The sequence below is a fragment of the Saccopteryx bilineata genome, chromosome 4, assembly GCF_036850765.1.
Source record: "Saccopteryx bilineata isolate mSacBil1 chromosome 4, mSacBil1_pri_phased_curated, whole genome shotgun sequence".
NCBI classification, from domain to species: Eukaryota; Metazoa; Chordata; class Mammalia; order Chiroptera; family Emballonuridae; genus Saccopteryx; species Saccopteryx bilineata.
The window spans coordinates 195,118,398-195,140,182 of NC_089493.1; the positions used below are offsets into that span (position 1 = coordinate 195,118,398).

At 42.6% G+C, this 21,785-nt stretch overlaps 1 protein-coding gene across 3 annotated transcripts in view; it reads right to left on the bottom strand.

Annotated features, from left to right (window-relative positions):
- The window catches only part of LMTK2 (lemur tyrosine kinase 2), a 73,169-nt gene that overhangs the window by 50,425 nt on the left and 959 nt on the right, over positions 1–21,785 (bottom strand). The window contains exon 2 of one of the 3 annotated variants that reach the window (XM_066273356.1): positions 387–518. The exons of the other annotated variants lie outside the window; for them this stretch is intronic. Coding sequence (XP_066129453.1) covers positions 387–518 — 132 coding nt within the window. The remainder of the gene's footprint in view (positions 1–386; positions 519–21,785) is intronic. 3 annotated transcript variants of the gene reach the window in all.

Genomic DNA, 21,785 nt, shown 5'->3' on the forward strand with positions numbered 1-21,785 from the left:
GTCCCAGGTGTTGGGGACCAAAATATAAACAGGGTTTTTTATATCCAGGGGACAGGTGCTGGGCCTAACCACCCATCTCACCTGCCCAGTTAACAAAGAGCTATACCTGATTATTGCTTATCCCACCCATGTTCTCCAGAAGAGGCTGGAAGCTAGTTTCTTGGTGTAAAGTTAGATCTAAATGGTATGGTGGGGGTTGTCTTTGAGTTGTCTTGGAAACAATTGAGTTGCTAACGGACCACGATTTTTCCCTGAATAAAGACGGATGTGCTTCTGGGGGCGCCATTGCATCGGCTTAGGAGTAGTAGAGACTGCTCACCGTGTGGTCCTCCCGAACCCATCTTTATGTATATACCTTTAATTCTATCATTTATTTAATTCCATACCTTTTCCCGTTCGAGGACCCCACAACAGACTTGTCGTGACTGGACCGCGACACCCAGGCACATGGGAGAAGTGCCCATCTGCTTCTCCACCTTTCCCCCTCTCACTTCTTTCTCTCGCTTTCTCTTCTCCTCCTGCAGACATGGGTCAATTGGAGGGAGTTGGTCCCAGGAGCGGAGGATGGCTCCAAGGCCTCTGCCTCAGGCACTAAGAAGAGCTTGGTTGCTGAGCAACGGAGCAACACACCAGATGGGCAGAGCATCGCACCCTAGTGGGATTCCCAGGGGGAATCCCGGTTGGGAAGCATGTGGGAATCTGTCTCTGCCTTTCCTCCTTTTACTGAATAAAAAAATAAAAACCTCTATATACATACCAATGAAGAAAAACCCATGAAATGAAGAACTACAACCAACCTAGCATAGGCTGAAGGTAAGGTGGGTTTGCATAAGCCACAGAGAGGAAGTACGTTCTAGTCATGAGGAGCTACTGCTAAAATCCCCAGGCTCCCGCGGTCAAACTACCGAGTCCTAGGAGGGTTCCCGATAACAACTGTTAGGAAACCACGAAGCAAGACAGTTCTCCTTTAACACTCTCCGTGTACCACATTCAGAAATGCATCAGTCAAACCAACTGTCTACTAAAGAAAAACACCAACAATCACAGGAATGTCTCCAGACATTTAGACAGCTTTACCCATTGCAAACTGGGAACAAGGGTAACTAGAGGTTTGGGGTACATAGTATGCTTCCCCTAGACCCCAATTAAAACATCCTTAGCATCTCTAAAACACATTCTATGAGCTGCTATTTTACAGTTTCAAACCATCTTAAAAGATATCTAACACTTGATTTAATAAGCAGAAAACCTGAGAAACTCTAAGAGGTAGATAGCTATTATCTGTTTTATAGACAGGTAATTTGGAGCATGCAGTTTCTTGGTAATGACTCAGAGTGAGTCAGGAGTACCACCTGATTATTAATTCAACCATTATAAATCCCTTCCTAGAACCTCTTTTAGAACTTGAACACATATGTAATTAACCAAAGAGTCATCTGTAAAGCCATTTTTGGATTAAATAATTTTAAAGTCCATAGATAAAAAAGAAATGATCAATGCTCGATCCATTAGAGATCACAAAATGCTGATATTCTAATTTTGTCATTCCTTCAGTCAGTTACTTGATTTACTTTTATAAAAAGAAACTTCCTCATATTTACTCTTTGGTTACCAAGTGATTCAAGTCATAAGGGGTAAGGCTGAAAGTCCGAACCCTTTAATCACAAGGTAGGTTTCTCTGGCCACCAGCCCATCCTAAAGCTATCTGGGGTCCACCTAGAGTCACGTCATTAGCATAAATTCAGGTATGGTTGATAGGGGCTTGTTACCCCTATTACTCAGGCAATTCCAAGGGATTTAGGACCTCTGTGCCAGGAAAGAGGGACAAAGACCAAATATGTATTTCCCATTACGTCACAGATATTTTCACTCTCCCCCACCAGGAAACTACCCCATTGACACATCCCTCCACTAATTCCTCCTCACCATTCAGATTTCAACTTAGAAACTGTTCCCACAGGTTAGAGCCCCTTCCTTGCCTTTGGACCCATAATATGCCCTGTATTTCCCTGTCAGGGAGGTTATCACACCAGTGCCTTACATGCCCCATATGTCTTCTCCACGAGGCCACAAGCTAACGGGGTGGGGACCAGGCTTGTACACTCCACCAGTGCCTCCCAGGGCCCAGCACAGAGCCTGGCATTCAATCAGAAGTGGGGAGAAAAGAAGGGAAGGAAAAGAAAAAAGTGAGAGAGACAATGACAAAGAAAGGAGCTCTAGCAAGGGAGGTGAGACAGCAAGTGGGGAGGTGAGACAGCAAGAGGGGAGGGGAGACAGCAAGAGGGGAGGGGAGACAGCAAGAGGGGAGGGGAGACAGCAAGAGGGGAGGGGAGACAGCAAGAGGGGAGGGGAGACAGCAAGAGGGGAGGGGAGACAGCTAGTGGGGAGGGGAGACAGCAAGTGGGGAGGGGGAACCTCATAATTCATCTCCTGGTTAACCAAACTTAGGCTTCCAGGGTCAAACAACATTATAAAATTATCTCTCCTTTGATAATTGTATGCTCTTACTCAACAAATATTTTCCTCCTATTACTCATCATCCCTAATGCACACTGTTTGGGTGGTTCTGCTCTTCCCAGTCTTAATATACTGCTCATAAAAATTAGGGGACATTTCAAAATAAATATGAAGCTATAAAATATTCCCTAATTTATTTTTATTTTTTTGTATTTTTTCCGAAGCTGGAAACGGGGAGGCGTCAGACAGACTCCTGCATGCGCCCGACTGGGATCCACCCGGCATGCCCACCAGGGGGCAATGCTCTGCCCATCTGGGGCGTTGCTCTGTTGCAACCAGAGCCATTCTAGCACCTGAGGCAGAGGCCATGGAGCCATCCTCAGCGACTGGGCCAACTTTGCTCCAATGGAGCCTTGGCTGCGGGAGGGGAAGAGAGAGACAGAGAGGAAGGAGAGGGGTAGGGGTGGAGAAGCAGATGGGCGTTTCTCCTGTGTGCCCTGGCCGGGAATTGAACCCGGGATTCCTGCACACCAGGCTGACGCTCTACCACTGAGCCAACCAGCCAGGGCCAAATATCCCCTAATTTTTGTGAGCAGTAGTTTATCACTTATTCCTGAGGACTCAGAGAATTCCCACAAACATTCTTTTTTTTTTTTTTTTTTAAGGGCACAAGAGGGAGAGACAGTCAGGAAGGGAGAGAGATGAGAAGTATCAATTCTTCACCGGGGCACCTTACTTGTTCATTGATTGCTTTTTCATGTGCCAAGACTGGGGGGGCTACAGCAGACCGAGTGACCCCTTGTGCAAGCCAGCGACCCTTGGCCTTACGCCAGTGACCCCGTACTCAAGCTGGTGAGCCTGCGCTCAAGTAGGTGACCTCAGGATTTCAAGCCTGGGTCCTCAGCATCCCAGGCCAATGCTTTATCCACCATGTCACCGCCTGGTTAGGCCCACAAACTTTTTTTTTTTTTTTTTTTTACAGAGACAGAGAGAGAGTCAGAGAGAGGGACAGATAGGGACAGACAGACAGGAACAGAGAGAGATGAGAAGCATCAATCATTAGTTTTTCATTGCGACACTTTACTTGTTCATTGATTACTTTCTTATATGTGCCTTGACTGCGGGCCTTCAGTAGACCGAATAACCCCTCACTTGAGCCAGCGACCTTGGGTCCAAGCTGGTGGGCTTTGCTCAAACCAGATGAGCCCACATTCAAGCTGGCAACGTTGGGGTCTCGAACCTGGGTCCTCCGCATCCCAGTCCAACACTCTATCCACTGCGCTACCACCTGGTCAGGCCACAAACATTTTTAATATACCCATTTTACAATTCATGTTTAGCAGTATAATTACTGTTGCTGTTTTTTTTAAATAAGTGGGTTTCCTGGTCTCCTGTGATAACAAGTATTCATTCACACACCACGCTGTCCACGTCATCTCACTCCACCGGAAGCTGGTGGGCAGATTCACTCTGTGCCGGCAAAGCAAAAACCCAAAGTCGTCCCTTCCTCCTAAGAGCCCAGGACACGCTGGGCTGTGGAGACGGGCTCCACTGCGGACTGGCCAAGGCCACGGGCCATCACTCCGAAACTGGTAAAGAAAGGAACCTTAGTAGACGCTTTCTAAGCCGTGATTCTGTTTGTGGTAGCCTGAACACTGTGAGTCAGTCTGCTCGGGCTGCCGTAACAAAGTACCATGCACTGGGTGACAACCAACAGAAAGCTATTTTCTCACAGTTCTGGAGACTGGGAGTCTACGATCAAGGTGCTGACAGGGTTGGCTCCTTCTGAGACCCCTCTGGCTTTTAGGTGGCTGTCCTCTCACTGTGTCCTCACATGGTCTTTTCTCAAGTGAGCACATCCCTGATGTCTCTGTGCATCCAAATTTCCTCTTCTTATAAAGACACAAGTCATATTGGATTAGCAACTAAGGAACTTCTTTAAAGGCCTCATCTCCAAAGACAGTTACCTTCTGAAGAGGGGTTATGCAGGGGGACCCAATGCATCCCTTAACACTGTAAGGTTACTAATTTAGGAACACAATCCCCACTGGTAGGGATCCTTCCTCGATGGTGCCAGGGACACAGGGACCATGTGGCCTTCCTCTTCCTCTGCCCAGGACACAGTGGTGTGGGAACAGAAAAGGACTGTACGACTGTTACCGCAAGTCAGATACGTTAAGTCTTCTGTCTTCTCTTTTCTCCAGCCTCTTGGCTCAGGAAATTCACACGAGAGATTCATGTATCTACTTGACAATGAAAACTGGTGGCCACTGGGCTGACTAGACAAAGGAAATTTGATAGAATGCAGGGAAGCTAAGGGCCAGCAATCTTCCAAATTGGTCTTGACTTCAAGTCCACCTCTAAAATAGTTTTAGCTTTTTTTTAAAGGGTAGGACCAATAAGTCTATTGTCCTTTCCAACATCCTGACAAGTAGCTTTACATCCCAGAGACTTAATCACACTACTTGGGAGAAAAAAACAATCACTGCAGACCACACATTTCTATTTAACACTTCAAAATTAAAAAATCACCTATCACGCCTGACCTGTGGTGGCGCAGTGAATAAATCGGCGACCTGGAATGCTGAGCTCACCGGTTTGGGACCCTGGGCTTGCCTGGCCAAGGCACATATGGGAGATGATGCTTCCTGTTCCTCTCCCTCTTCTCTTTCTCTCTCTCCTCTCTCTCTAAAAATGAATAAATAAAATCTTTAAAAAAAAAAATCACCTATCACAAAGGTTTCCCATACAAAGAATCTTAAGACACTAAATGTTTTCCTTGCCTCTTAATGTCATAATACATCTATGTTAAATAATCTAGACTGTCCCTGATGTGTTCTAATATTAGAAAGAAAAAATGAAGAACAGCACTAAATATACCCAACCAGACAGAAAACAGTACTCTAATCAGAAAACAGTAATCTAATCTAGGTCAGGGTTTGGGAACCTATGGCTCGCAAGCCAGAAGTGGCTCTTTTGATGGCTGCACCTGGCTCACAGACAAATCTTTAAAAAAACAAAAAACATAAAAACACCTGACCTGTGGTGGCGCAGTGGATAAAGCATCGACCTGGAAATGCTGAGGTCACCAGTTCAAAACCCTGGGCTTGCCTGGTCAAGGCACATATGGGAGTTGATGCTTCCAGCTCCTCCCCCCTTCTCTCTCTGTCTCTCTCTCTCTCTCTCTCTATCTCTCCCTCCCTCTCTAAAATGAATTTAAAAAATTTTTTAAAAAACGTTAAAAATATAAAACATTCTCATGTATTACAATCCATTCATTTCCTACCGCTCATGTTCATAGTTGCGGGTGGCTGGAGCCAATCACAGCTGTCCTCCGGGACAACATCCAGTTTTTACTGGATAATGCATAACGAACACAGGTCGTTGTATGGCTCTCATGGACTTACATCTTTATTATATGCGGCTTAAGTGTCTGTCGCCGATAGCTTATTGGTTGCTTGCATAACTGTACTAGCCAATGGGGTGAAGTTGCCACGCTGAACACAAATTGAGTGGGTCAGGGGGAAGGTGAACATTTGTTTGCATTGGCAATCATCTGTTTTACATAAAAACTACGTCTTAACGTAATTTCTTTTAAGAATGCCTCCTAGAAAATACAGCACTGAAGAGGAGAGAAAAGGAGCTAAAGCTGCACAAAAACGGCTTTCTCGACAAAAAGAAACCACTGAGCAGAGAAAGACAAGGCTTGCTTCAGTCGCAGAGCAAACGCGTCTTTCAATTGAGACGTACACAATTTTCTGTAAAACTTGCCTTTGCTATGACCATCAATAAGTCTCAGGGCCAAACGCTTAAGCGTGTTGGCATTTTTTTTTACCTGAGCCTGCATTTGGACACGGTCAACTTTATGTTGCCTGTTCAAGAATTCGTGAAAGAACAGACGTAAAATTAAAAATAATTGATGGTCCTCTGCAAGGTGAGCTTAAAAATGATGAAAAGATCTACACAAGAAATGTTGTGTACAAAGAGATCTTTGACATGTGAATTAACATTTTATTATTTAAATCACCTTTATTTATTGAGCTAGCGGTGGCTCTTAAGAAATGTACCGCCAGTGGTTTCCTTCATTGCACTCTACTTTAAGCAATTAAGCAAGTAGAAGGAGGAAACCCCGTGGGGCACTAAGCAAAGGGGCGTCCTCACCGCCTGCCCTGGGTAATTCAGTTTGAATTAGCAGACACCTTTGCACAAATCATTTCAATTACAATTTATAATATCTAGAACAGCGGTCATTTCGTATGACCACCGGGCTTTCTAGTTTTAAAATATGTGGCATTCATGGCTCTCTCAGCCAAAAAGGTTCCCGACCCCTGATCTAAGTGATAAATCAGAAATTACAAAGACCCCTAAGCCAAAGTGTCAACAGCCTAGAACACCAAACTGCATTGTGTGCTAATCAGTGTTCTGTTCAAAAATGATTTTCAAGGTCAGCCAACTCACTCTGCAGAAAGGTTCTATAATTTGAGTGCTGACTGAATAACTGTGAATGAGATTATTTCATGTGCAACTGCCATTTCTCTCAGTCTATTCCACTAAACTTTGTTATCTAAGGTTCACTTCATCCCAATTTTAAAAACACTAACTAGGATGGAAGCTACCATAGAAGAGCTCATCTAAAGAGGCGCAGTTTGGCCGAAGGAATGTCAGATTTAGATGACTTGTCAGACGACTGCCCCACACCCTGGGAAATGATGGCAGAGGCAGTACTTCATGAACTAGACTCTGAAGATGAAGGCACAGGAACGCTGGGGAGTGACCCCACACTGTGCTCATGTGCTGGTGGCAGCTTTGAATCAGAGCTTCCTGTAGTCCAGGAAGCCAGGTCAGGAACAGGCAGCCTCTGGTGCCAGAAGCAGAACCTCACAGCCGGTTCCCAGGGCTTCTGCCCCGACACTGGACACGTCGGTGCGCTGCTACTGTCTGGGGGAGACAACATTCTGTCTTTCCACACAACGTCCCATGGAAATCTGTACAAACATGCAAGCAAATCAAGGGCAGAACTGGAGTCACCACACAGCATCAGCCCAAACAATGTCTGCACAGCAGGGCCAGAGGCCAGGAGAACCTAGATGAGTGCGCCTAACTTCCCAGGTAGGACAGACCCCAAGTTCTAGAAAAACATGTCTCACTTTTTTTTTTAATTTCCTATACCACCTTGATAGTCTATGATCTCAGAAGCTTTCTAGCTTCCTAAGGTTAAGTAAGGTATAAGTTAAATTCTTGCTAATATGACTGAACTATAGTCTTAGGCAATGTATCTTTCAAAAGTTTTCTCTTCAGAGAGGAAGTCAATCCACATGGACACAGCTGGACTAACCACAGTGATGGCTGGGTCCGGGGGATGTGTGCAGAGAATTCAGTCAAGTTTTCTTTTTTAAGTACTATCTTCATAACTAAGCCAGAAGCTGCTTACAATACTGACCTTGACAAGGTTCTAGAGCACACAGTGACAGGTTTACTAGGGTGTCATGATAATGCTCCAATGATGTTCATATTATACATAAAAACAGACCCAATGACAACTTAATCCAACATAACTAAGTCTTCCAGACACTTAGATGTCCAGCCCAAGATAAGAGACCTACAGGTAATAAAAGCGCCACAGGGCGGGTGTGTCTCACTCAACTGGCTGCCGCATCACCCCACTGTCAACAAGTCCCGGCCACAGCAGTCCTCCCTGCCCCAAACGTTTACTAAGCGTCCTTGTGAAACAGGCGTTACCACAGGCTCTGGGCACCTGGAAGCGGGGAAACGGCTCCAGGCTCGCAGAGAGACAGACAGTAAGGAAGGAAACAAACAGACGGCACTCAGATGCTGATAAGCCGTCTGAAAAAATAAAGCAGGAGATGGGGACTTAGTTATTTCACATGGAGTGATCGGAAAACGCATTTCTGATATTACCCAAACTTCACGCAAGAAATGGGGCAGGGGGGGCTGCGAGTCTGCTGGCACGCTGCTCCTCTGCCCTGGCTGCAGAACGGGCTGGTCACAGGGAAAGACAGCGCTGCCACCCTTCTGCCTGCAGCGCCTGCCACCACGTGCACAGCATCACAGCGAGGTAACAAACCCCGGTGTTCAAAGCCAAAGGTGGACGCCGTGGGAGGGAGCAGCGGCCGGGGAGGATGCTGACGCGGCTGCGGAGCCCTGTCCCAGACGTGGGCATCCTTGTGCCTATCTGCTCCATGCAGCTCCGGTCCTGCTCTGCAGACGAGCCAGTGCTCCCGTCTCCAAGGGCTGTGTGCTCAGGGCGGACTCCGCCGGAGTGAGCGGGCCAGGCCAGCCCGGTGGCGTCCGATCACCTTATCCTGCTCGTCCAGCCTTTACATTTACTGGGCAATTAACATTCTTTTACCATCAACCAACACAGTTTGCACAACTAATAAAGTAAAATTTATTAATTTAGTAAAAAAAAAAAAAAGGAATGATGGTGGCTTGGCCCAGGTGATTATACAAATAAATAATACCTGAATGGTGCTTACCGTGTGCCAGGCTCTATTCTAAACTCACCCAATCCCACAAACTTTTGAGGTATGTTCTATTATTAACCCCATTTAAAAATGAAGAGACTGAGCAGTGGAGGGGACGGCGCTTCTCCAAGGTCACACAGCTCCCGCGTGATGCACACAGGGTGCACGCGCCTATGCTCAATGACAGCAGAGGGGTGAGAGCAGAGTGTGCCCGGGACTTGGTGGCAGATGTGCGATGGAGTGTGGCATGAGAGGACAACTCCCATCGCTGTCCTGCACTCTTACACATGAGCAGACTTCCAAAGGATCGTCTGACATATAGGGGAGAAACACCCTCTTTAAAAAAGTTACAAGTGACTAACCCAAAGGTACTTGAAGGAAGCAGACAATACAGGGATTTTTTTAAAAAAAAAAAAGAAAAGAAACACTATACGTAATATCCTCAGAAATAAGAGGAGTTATTATATTCATGAGAAGATGCTATTTTAAAACTGAGTGTGTCTGTGTGTGTGGAGAGGAGGAAAGCCTGGAAATAAAATGTAACAGAAAAAATAGAGGCTTTTCCATAGTAGAATGAAGAGACAAAAATGAACAAAAAGAGAGCTCATTTCAAGAAAGCCACCATTCAACTAAAAGACATCCTAGAAAGAAAAAATGTTTACAAGTGAATATCTACACACTTGTCATTACAATTTTTTAAAAATCAGAAATATATTTCACCACCTTTAAACAGTGCAACTTCATTTCATATGTGCAAACGAAATTACTCTTATAGACTAAAAAAAGTTAAAAACAAATGGTTTATTTTAGCCTAATCATAGAAGCAGAGCTTCAGCTTCTTCAATTTCACTACAGAATTACCTTCAATACCTCAAGAACCAACTATATGACAACTGTGTTTGAACTTTATCTCACTGTTTGCAGAGAGCACACAGAATTCATCCAGAAGAGAAATGACTGGAATTTGTGTGGCAATCACACCAATGAGAGTATTCTCAACAGTGCGAGGCAGTGGACTTGGTGGACAGGGCGGCTGAACGTTAGGACCCCGAATTCTACAGTCAGTCTGCCACTGACTGGCGGGATGGGACTGAATCAGCTATGCCCCTCCTCTGGGCTGCAGTTCCTTCACCTGTGAACTGGTATCTCCGCTCTCAAGTTCTATCTTAAAGGATTTATAATTCCAAAATTTTTAAGTCTAGCAAGTGCCTATATCAGTGGTAGTCAACCTGGTCCCTATCGCCCACTAGTGGACGTTCCAGCTTTCATGGTGGGCAGGAGTGGAGCAACCAAAGTATAAATAAAAAGATTTAACTATAGTAAGTTTTTGTTTGTTTGTTTACAGAGACAGAGAGTGAGTCAGAGAGAGGGACAGGGACAGACAGACAGGAACAGGGAGAGATGAGAAGCATCAATCATTAGTTTTTCATTGCGCGTTGCTACACCTTAGTTGTTCACTGATTGCTTTCTCATATGTGCCTTGACCACGGGCGGGCCTTCAGCAGACCGAGTAGCCCCTTACTGAAGCCAGCGACCTTGGGTTCAAGCTGGTGGGCTTTTTGCTCAAACCAGATGAGCCCACGCTCAAGCTAGCGACCTCGGAGTCTCGAACCTGGGTCCTCTGCATCCCAGTCCAACGCTTTATCCACTGCGCCACCGCCTGGTCAGGCAGTAAGTTGTTTTATAAAGATTTATTCTGCCAAACTTAGCGAAAATCCGACATAAAGTACTTGGTAAGTAATTATTATTATATGCTTAAACTTACTGGAACTCTGCTTTATAAATTTTATAAAGTAAAGTGACTTCCCTACTTTATAAATCACCATGACCGTGGAACCGGTGGGTGGTTAGAAAATGTTACTACTGACAGAGATACAAAAGTGGGCGGTAGGTATAAAAAGGTGACTACCCCGGCCTATATGATTAATACTGGTAATCAGATCTTTTGTTCAAGTTAATTTTTTTCTCAAAAGAATAAGTTAAATTATAGATTTCTGGACTAGACCCTGGCAGCAGGCCTCTGGTCAAGTGTTCCCAGAGAACTATTTTGGTAAGTTTGTTATTTTTCAGTGTCTCACTAGCAATCAGTGTCCGGGTATTGGGTTTTAATAATAGTCTGATGTCAGAGTCAAGTGCAACTCCAGACTGTAACTGGCAGGCTGGATCCTTGGAAAGTAACAGTTGCTACTGACACAAAGAACCACTCTAGAGAAGTACAGGACCAAGAAGAAATTTTCCTCTTAAAGGGAATACAGGTTAACTTTATTGAGGGCTCCCAGGAAGAATTTGCAATGTAAAAAATATATAAAACTTAAATTTAGAGGCTTATCTGAGAGGTAGCCAATAGATTGCAACACCTATTTTGCAATCAAAACTGAAACTATGAAATGTCACAATTACTAGTTGGTTAAAATAGATATTTTAAGTGAGCAAAATGATTGCAACCTCATTTTCCTCTATCTTCTAAGTCCAAGATGTCTTAGACCTTTAATTTCCTAAATTTAAAGTTGCAATTATATCATATCAAACTCAAGTCTGCTGTTTCCTATTGCAAAAAGGTCATAAAAGAGGCTTTCAGGATGAACTTTGAACATGGAGAACAGAGGGAGAAAAAAGAGCTTTTAAAAATTAAATTATAGTGGTTTCACTTTGGGATAAGAACTATTTCTCTCTCAAAGTTTTCTATCATAGATGCTTTTAACTAAATTGTTTTCTCCTATTCAAAGCATATGTATTTCCAAAAATGAGTCCTGAATTATCTGTACTAGTATATAAGCCTATTATGTTCTCAATCAAACCCAGCTGATTTTATAATCATTTTAATGTAGCAGTTTCAGAGATACAGTAGTTTACTTCTTTAGCTAATCATAAGAACATTTTGTACATCACCACAAACATATCAAAATACATCTGCTAGTTTTTTTAAAAAAAGTATTGGTTGAAATATATGATATAGGCTACAAATCCTAGACTTTTCCCAAATCAACTAGCTTGAAGAAATGAACTTTTAAAAACCCAACGTGTAGCCTGAACAGGTGGTGGCACTGTAGATAGAGCACTGGCCTGGGACACTGAGGACCCAGGTTCGAAACCCTGAGGTCACTAACTTCAGCAAGGGATCACAGACATGACCCCATGGTTGCTGGCTTGAGCAAGGGGTCACTGACTTGGCTGGAGCCCCAGTCAAGGCAAGTATGAGGAGGCAATCAATAAACAACTATGGTGCCACAACTATGAGTTGATGCTTCTTATCTCTTTCCCTTCTCGTCTCTCTGTCCCCTTCTCTCTTGCAAAACAAAACAAAACAAAACAAAAAAACAGCCCGAAGATGTGAACATGATATTGTCCTGGGAAAAAAATAACCTTGTAAGCTAGTGAACAGGTCAAGACCCAGGCTCGTCCGTGGCAGTGTGCACACGTACGGCCTGGGGGATCAGGAATGTCACCGTTACATCTGCTCTAGCGGAGACTCCTTGCAAGGCCGGGCTGCAGTGGGCAGCGCCTGGCTGGGCGGCCAGCACGTCTACAACACTAGGTTCTCTGCTCCCAGTGCCCACATCTGACTGTCAGGCGACCAGGTCACGGTTTTTCCTGATTATTTATACCAGATATTTATAAAATATAAAGAGGTTATTATTTATACTGACTTCCAAAGGGGATGAAGTTAAAAAAAAATCAAAGGTATTTAGAGCTGTAAGGGTGTTCTTCCCTGGAGTGTTTAAATTCCTTTGTGATTACAGAACAGGTACTTTTCACGGGAAGATTCTTCAGAATCATATTCCTGTACAGCGGTCAGGAACAATGACCTCACCTCTTCAGGTTTTAAGCATTAACATTAATTTAAATTTTTTAAATTTTACATTGCTCTTCCTTCCTTGAATCTCACTATTTACACAAGCCAACAGATTTATATTAAATAACTGCTATTACTTTCGTCTCTAGTAGAAGACAATATTTGTGTTGTGGGGGCAGAGAAATCACCAGAAAAGTATTATAAATGCAGATTTCCAGGCCAGCCTCCAGAATTCCGATCCAGTTGATGTGTTTGGAGCTCCAAACCCTGCACTCCTACAAATCCTTAGGTGATCTTGAGGAAGTGATCCTGTTTTATAAAAACATCGTTACTGTGTCCCCAAAACATTTTCAGCTGAACTGATAACATAGCTGGGGTTTACATGAAAACAGTGGGTTCTGAGCCAGTGGGAAGGGTACCGGCGAGCAACACACCCACAAATCAAAAATTGTTGATGCTGGGTGATGGGTACATGAGGGTGCATTATGCTATTTCCTCTACTTTTGTGTATGTTTGAAACTTTTCATAATAAAAGAGAGAGAGAGGGGGAGAAAAGCTCTGTAAAAAATTCAAAACACGTCTCCCACCCATGCTCATCCAGAGACCTGCCATCAGACATTTTATCTTAACTTTCACCAACTTAAGGAGCTGCCCACAATCCCTTTCAACAATTTCCAAAACTGACAGACCCCCTAAAATAACTTCAAATTCTTAAGTCTAAGAGGTTTTCTTCATATTCTTGAGATTAGGCTACTCTTGGAGAGAGTAAAGCTAATCTACCTTGTAAATAATCATTGCTCGAAAATTAAAACTTCCAGTCAATATCATTATATCTCAAACATGGGATGTGGAGTATTCGTGGTGGTGTTAGCTGATTAACAGGGGGTCAGGTGACAGACAGGAAACGTGAGCACGGCCCTTCCAAGTCACCTGTCTTTAAAAGGTCCTTTGTCCCTCCAAAAATCTCTCACTCACTCACTCTTTTCACAACACCTAGGATTGGACTTAGGAAACAGAGACTTAAACCCTACTATAAGAGTCCCTGTAGCAGTGAGCAAATCCAGTGTGCAGATTTTGGTTTCTAATATCCTTCTCCATCCAATAAAACAGGGGTCCCCAAACTTTTTACACAGGGGGCCAGTTCACTGTCACTCAGACCGTTGGAGGGCCGGACTATAAAAAAAAACTATGAACAAATCCCTATGCAAACTGCACATATCTTATTTTAAAGTAAAAAAACAAAACGGGAACAAATACAATATTTAAAATAAAGAACAAGTAAATTTAAATCAACAAACTGACCAGTATTTCAATGGGGACTATGCTCCTCTCACTGACCACCAATGAAAGAGGTGCCCCTTCCGGAAGTGCGGTGGGGGCCGGATAAATGGCCTCAGGGGGCCGCATGTGGCCCACGGGCCATAGTTTGGGGACCCCTGCAATAAAAGGAACAGTTTGGCCCTGGCTGATAGCTCGGTTGGTTACAGTATTGTCCCGAAGTGCAGAGGTTGCCAGTTTTTTGTTTTGTTTTGTTTTGTTTAAAAAGAATACAGACAGAGCCTGACCAGGTGGTGGCGCAGTGGATAGAGCGTCGGACTGGGATGCGGAAGGACCCAGGTTCGAGACCCCGAGGTCGCCAGCTTGAGCGCGGGCTCATCTGGCTTGAGCAAAGAGCTCACCAGCTTGGACCCAGGGTCGCTGGCTCCAGCAGGGGGTTACTCGGTCTGCTGAAGGCCCACGGTCAAGGCACATGTGAGAAAGCAATCAATGAACAACTAAGAAGTCGCAACGCGCACAACGAGAAACTGATGATTGATGCTTCTCATCTCTCTCCGTTCCTGTCTGTCTGTCCCTGTCTATCTCTGCCTCTGTAAAAAAAAAAAAAAAAAAAAAAAAGAATACAGACAGAAAGAGAGCATCAACTCGTAGTTGTGGCACTTCACTTGTTCACTGATTGCTACTCATACATGCCTTGACTGGGGGGCTCCAGGCAAGCCTGTGGCCCCATGCTCAAGTCAGCGACCTTGGACTCAAGCCAGCGGCCTTTGGGCTCAAGTTAGTAACCGTGGGATCATGCCGATGATCCCACGCTCAAGCTGGCGACCCTGCACTCGAGCTGGTGAGCCTGCGCTGTAGCTGAATGAGTCCGTGCTCAAGCCATCACCCTTGTGGTTTCCAACCTGGGTCCTCAGCATCCCAGGTCAATGCTCTATCCACGGTGCCACCACCAAGCAAACTAGGTTGCTGGTTTGGTCCCCAGCAGGACACATACAGGAACAGATTAATGTTCCTATCTCCCTCCCTATCCCTTCCTCTTTCTAAAATCAAAACAAACAAACAAAAAGGAACAGTTTGGAGAAGTAGCCGATTCTTGGGCTGGAGCAGGGAGCATATAAGACGATCCTATGGCTTCCTGTAGTACCAGAGTGTACGGAGGTGCTTAAAAAAAAAAACAAAAATAAACACAGGACAAAGGAGCCAACTGAAGGAGCTCCCAGTGGTCAACGCTGGTACAAATTAGGCAGCAAAACAAATAACACAGTACTGGAGGTGGGATGTCTAACCCATCACCATGTAAGTGTGGGCCGTGCACACAACAGTCTGGCGAAGGGAGGAAAAAGTCACTTTACCGTGGAGAAAACTGACAAAAAACACACATCTGCCCGATGATCACGTGAAGGGAAACCTCTCAGGCTTAAGAATACAGTCAGAGGGTCTGGGAATTGTTGAAAAGGAGGATAAGCACCTCCTTTAGCTGGTGAAAGTTCAGATGACATGTCCGATGGCAATCATGTTGAAAGCATGTAACTGTGATATGATGTGATGAGAACAGCATTTTCACTCTGTGGTGTTCCTCCCAGAACATACAACCCCCGTCTAATCATGACGAATGCATCAAATAAATGCCAGCAGAGGGATATTCTACAAAATGCCCTACCATTACTTCTCAAAACCGCCAAAACCATCAAATAAAGAACAGACTGGAGGAGCCTCAGGGGACACAACAACTAAATGTAATGTGTCCTCGAAAAGAAACAGGACTTAGGGAAACACTAGAGAAATCTGAATCAAGGATGGACTTTAGTTAACAACAACGTGTTAGTAATAACAGCTCCTGCTTGAGACAAATGTACTCCACACTAAAGTAACATGCTATCAGTAGGGAAGTCTGAGAAAGGGTATACAGGAACTCTCTGTCCCACATCTGCAACTTTTCTGTAAGTCTAAAATTGTTCTAAAATAAAAAGTTTATTGTGAAAAAAGTAAAACAACTATAAAGTACCTCACATATCAGTGGACTGTGGCTGGATGAAAAACAAGGTTCACAGAAGACTTATAGGCATTATAGGCTCTAAACTTATACCCTCTCCTTTTAAAACACACACACACACACACAGCTGGTCTGTGAACTCACATCTTGATCATCCTCAGCCACAAACTTTCATTGATCATCTGCAAACTGAGAGATACCGTGCAGACACTAGAAATACTAAAGATGTTATTATACACAGTCCTTGTAACCTGGGTGAAGAAAGAGGCAGAACTTAAAGAAACAAGAGGTATTCGCTAAACGTGAACTGTAGACTACTATGATGAATCCAACCTTTTTGGATCACACAGCCCACTCATCAGTCAATTCTCTTTACATGCCTTCCATTTTATGTAAATTTACTTATTTACAAACCACAAAAATGTTGGTGTACCAATATATTCTATACCTTAAAAAGTCACATAAGCCAAAATTTTTAAAAGGTGAAAAGAAATATAATTAAGTTCCAGTGTTTCCACCCTACACCCCAAGGAACATCCTATCCCACAAGTAAGCTCTCTAGAAGTTCCCTAGGAGAGGGATCTCTAAGGACTAGCCAAGAGGAAAGGTCTTAGGGAAACTGAGGCTGCAAAGAGCTCTCAGGCAGCTGAGACATTTGGCATCAACAGTTCTCACTTTCCCCACATGAATTACAACAAAGTCAAATGAAATCTGGGATCTCTGCACTGTGGTAATCTTTGCCAAAAAAATTTTTTTCTTTTTTTCTGAAATAGTGAGGTTATTTTTCTGATACACCTGTCCTTTTTGGCAAATAACTGTAAAGGTAAGGCATGGTTCTAAATTAGTCACCTGCTATAATTTAAAAATACTTCATTCCAATATTTTGCTCTGACAGACCAGTTTTACCATATTTCTTCAGTTTTCTCTTATAGCAGTCTCTTCATATGAAGATTCACAGAAAGGTTGGGAATCAAATCTAAAAATAACCCAAGATACGGCAGCTTGTTTTAGACCAGGAATATCTGTCCAGCTTCTTTCTATAATATTCCTTTCCTTACGTCTGAGCAACAAACGTCTGTGTTAAAAAGAATAAAACACAGCTAGGAAACTGCAAAAATACATGACTTTAAAAGAGAGGACGAGATACTTATAGTCATCTCTCCAAATGACAATTTCTAAGGGAAGCCTCAGTCCTGTGCTGGTCCGGGTTGACTGGCTGCCTTTAAGGGTGCTTTATGCGAGTACACAATTTTGTTTAGAATCAACTGAACTTAGAGTGCGCTCAGTTTCGTTAAATTAAAACCAGCAACTGCTCACATGAAATTTGCTTTAGTCATCTTGATGTTTAAAACCAGGTTTATTACATAAAAGTAGACTAATCCAGATCATCTTTAAAATTTCTACTGTAATTCCCCAACATTATGAATTTCAAGAAGTAACAATACCAGGCCCTGGATGGTAGAGCATCATTCCAATATGCCAATGTTGTGGGTTCGATCCCCAGTCAGGGCACATACAAGTATCAACCAATGATGGTATGAATTAGTGGAACAACCAATTGATGTTTCTTTCTCACTCTCTCCTTCCTTATTTCTCTCTCTCTCTCTGCCCCCCCTTTTCCCTCTAAAAATCAGTTAAAAAAAAAAGTAACAATATCGTTTATATATCATTCTTAAGCTGGATTTAAAGGGTCTCTTCTTCACCCACCATATTTGAGTAACAAAGGTTTTTTAATCCAGCAAGTTCTAGGCATTCCACTTTGAGTTCCTTTTTTGAAGCCATACCACCCACCAGTCAATTCTATGATAATCTCCCAAATTTACAAATCGGAACAAAAGAATAAATCCATGTTGCTGACTGCCCAACGTGTCATACCACTGTGACTCTACCTCACCTGCCCAACAACCTTGTAGGTAATTATTATCACCATCCTATTTCAATAATTGAGATCTAAGAAGCAAGTAAGTGGCCCAAGGTCGTAAAGCTGTTGAAGTGGCACAGGAAGGCTCACACCCAGACCAACTCCAAAGTCCAAGTTCTGTCTATAATACCTGCTCTTCCTATGACTGGTTCGTGACTTTTACTCTCAACTAGACTGAAAAACTAGATTCTTTTAACATGTCCATCTACAAGAACTTTTTTGAGGACTGCTTTAACTGTTTCAGAACCCTGGCCATCCCTTATTTACACTACAAAGTCTCTTTTTATTATATGTATAGCTCTTATCTAAGTGACACAGCCCACAGAGGACACAGAGGGCCCAAGGACTCTAAATTTCAAGAGCTGCATAAACAGCACATTGGTATCAGCAAAACTGATTTGATAACTTCAATGCTAATCAGCTACAAAACTGTTGGACAGACTTCCTATTAATGTGCAAATGAGCATATTTAGTTAACCCCAAAATATCACCAAATGAAAGCAATTACAACATTCCAACCTGAATCAAATCTCAAGCCTATAGTCACAAATCCTGAAATAATCTGCATGGAAAGCTTATTGAAAAAACTTTTTTTTATTTCTCAGAAGCTGTTACAATAAACACAAAAATTCACACTGTAGAAAGCACTACCTTTACTTCAGACATCTTTTTCAAAATACAAGTCTGTTTGCTTCATCTAATATGAGAGTCAGTCCTGGTTTCACAAGCTGCTGTTTAATCAGGAGCTGAGTCCCCACCGGCTTCACAGACTTCCGTGAGGTCCTTTATCTGGAACTGCTAAAAGCTTCCTCTGTACTCTGTGACCTAATATGCCACAGAACAATACAAGTTGTTTCCTTGTCTAACTGCTTACTACCCTAATATTAATAAACTGGACTGAGAGGAATGCCTGCATACATACCAGATCTTTCTTCATGACGTGAATCTGGAGACTCTTCTAAAAGACACATAAATGTTTCTTAAAAATCATCTGTATAACTATGATCTGTAGAAAAGAATGTACCTGTAATCTTAGGTTAGTAATTTAACTGTGTGAAAACAGTAGACTTTCTCCTCTATGGAAGCTTCCTAGTGAGAGGGCCACTAAGATCTCAGTGTGCATCACAAGGGCCCTTGCAGAAATACAGACCCTCGGGAAAAGAGGCTCCCAGAGAGACAGAGAGGCCCAAAATAAAATTCCACCAAGAAATGCCTTCTTGCTCTTAATGGACAAAGGCAATCAACACATTTACAAAGCTTTATTATGATTAAATGGGTAAATACTTGTTTCAACTTCTAAACCCAGAAATGATATTGGATGACAAAGAAACTCTGGATAAATGAATTTCTATTTAAATGCTGAACTTTAGTAAACTGCCTCATTTCTTTCCCCAGGCAAATGGGCTGGCAAAGGATAAAATTCAAGTATTTTTTTTCCAACCTGTGTCTGATAAGCCATGCTTTCTTCAAGGTACTATGAACCAGTTTGAACTTTAAGTAGAAAGAGAACGGCCAATGAGGCCAAAAACTCTATGCAATGATCTACCCTTAATTTGACAATGGCCAGCCCTACCTTCATATGGAGTACAGAACGCCAGATAATTAAAAGCTTGAGCTTTATTATGTTTTCAACATTTAACTGCTCTTTTATCTACCATACATGTTAAAAGGGGTTCCTCTCTCTTGACCAGTGAGCTCACTTGCCAGGATTACTCAAAGGTTTCTTTCTTCTTCTTGGTCTAGAATCCATCTCCACTACCAGGATTAATAATTTCTTCTAGATGGAAATACAAACGCCCAAATCTATGTGCGAATGTGCATCTTTTCCACAGAATTTAATTCTACTCACCTATCTTTCATAAGCCACATGTCTAACCATACTCTTTTCAAGTAACAGAATACGAAGGGAAACCTGCAAAAAGCAGCTATAAATCACCAAATATTTCTTTATGCTTTACTTATGTCAAGATTTGATATTTCACCCTGGCCAGGCAGCTCAGTTGATTAGGGCCCTGGCTGGCAAACTGCGGCTCGCGAGCCACATGCGGCTCTTTGGCCCCTTGAGTGTGGCTCTTCCACAAAATACCACATGCGGGCGGGGCACTACCTCGACAAGGAATGTACCTACCTATATAGTTTAAGTTTAAAAAATTTGGCTCTCAAAAGAAATGTCAATCGTTGTACTGTTGATATTTGGCTCTGTTGACTAATGAGTTTGGATGACCACTGGATTAGGGGATCATCCCAATATTCCAAAAGTTGCAGGTTTGATCCCTGGGCAGGGCACAAACAAAAATCAACCAATGAACGCATAAACAGTGGAACAACAAATGGATGTTTCCCCTATCTCTCTCTCTCTCAAATCAATCAATCAATAAAAAATTTTAAAGAAGAGTTCATATTTCTATTTATGAAAGAATTTTCCTGATTGTTTTACAGCACTCCAAGAAACTTAGATTTTATGATTTATACATCCATAAAATAGTAAAAGAATGAAATTAAAAAAATGTTAAGAGGTTTACAGGAAAGCATAGTTCTATAGGTGCCTACATAGAATCTGTTTTCTCAAAATATATAAATATTCAATTAAGTACAAAGCCATCTGGAAACTTCTTGAATCCCTTCCACTCTTTACCCACTATCCTACCCCAGAGCTAATTTTCAATTTCATCATCAATATCTCCCAATATCAACATCAACACCTTTACATGTAGTCTTTTATAATTTCCCAGATACTTTCTGTGACTCTTACCTGAGGTGCCTATACATCAGTGGTCCCCAACCTTTTCTGGGCCAAGGACCGGTTTAATGTCAGAAAATATTTTCACGGATCGGCCTTTAGGGTGGGACCGATAAATGTATCACGTGACTGAGACAAGTGTCAAGAGTGAATCTTAGATGTAACAGAGGGAATCTGGTCATTTTTTAAAAATAAAACATCGTTCAGACTTAAATATAAATAAAACGGATATAATGTTAAGTTATTTATTCTTTCTCTGCGGACCGGTAGCGGTCCGCGGCCTGGGGTTGGGGACCACTGCTATACATCTCTAATAATACTCACTCTTCTTATCTATCAGATCAGAAAACAGAATTCACCTTACAAATATTTGGTCTAAGGGAGTGGCAGAAATTTAGCAATGCATTATATGGTACGATGATAACAGTTAATACTCAACTAAAGGGCACTCAATGACATAACCTGGTATAGCTCTAGAAATAATTACATAGTTTTCATTGCAGATGTGTTTGAAAAATATGTGTTTTCTGGGGACAGTAACTGCCACATTCTGTACCCAATTAACAACATCCTAAAATAACCCTTGACTTCAAGAGCATTCCTAAACAGTTAAAAGGCTTGAATTACACAACCAGGTAGATCTAAGACCCGGGTTTTAGCTATGACACTGCCTACAATTCAGTTGTCACCTTGGGTAGGGTCATTTGACACCCCCCCCACACACACACACACACACACACACACACACGGCCTCAATGTCTTCAACTGAAAATGAAGAAATTGAACTAAATTTTCTGTTCCAACTCGAAAATTTTATGACTATATGAAATTCCAGTCTCTCTTCATTTCAAAAATAAGCAGATGATAACTACAAATAAGCCTAGTTTTTTGGGTTTTTTTCCTTTAATAAAAAATGACCGATCTCGGGATGCTTTCTAGGGTTGGTGTTTTATCGCGTCTAGGAAAATAAACCGCAAATACAAACGATATTGATACAATGCAAAGAAAGAAAAGAAAACCATACTGATTTAGCTAAAATAGAAACTTCAATCCCACTTGGGTCATTCTGTCAATAGTTATTCAAAGGCCGCTACTCTCATCACTGGCTTCCTAAAATA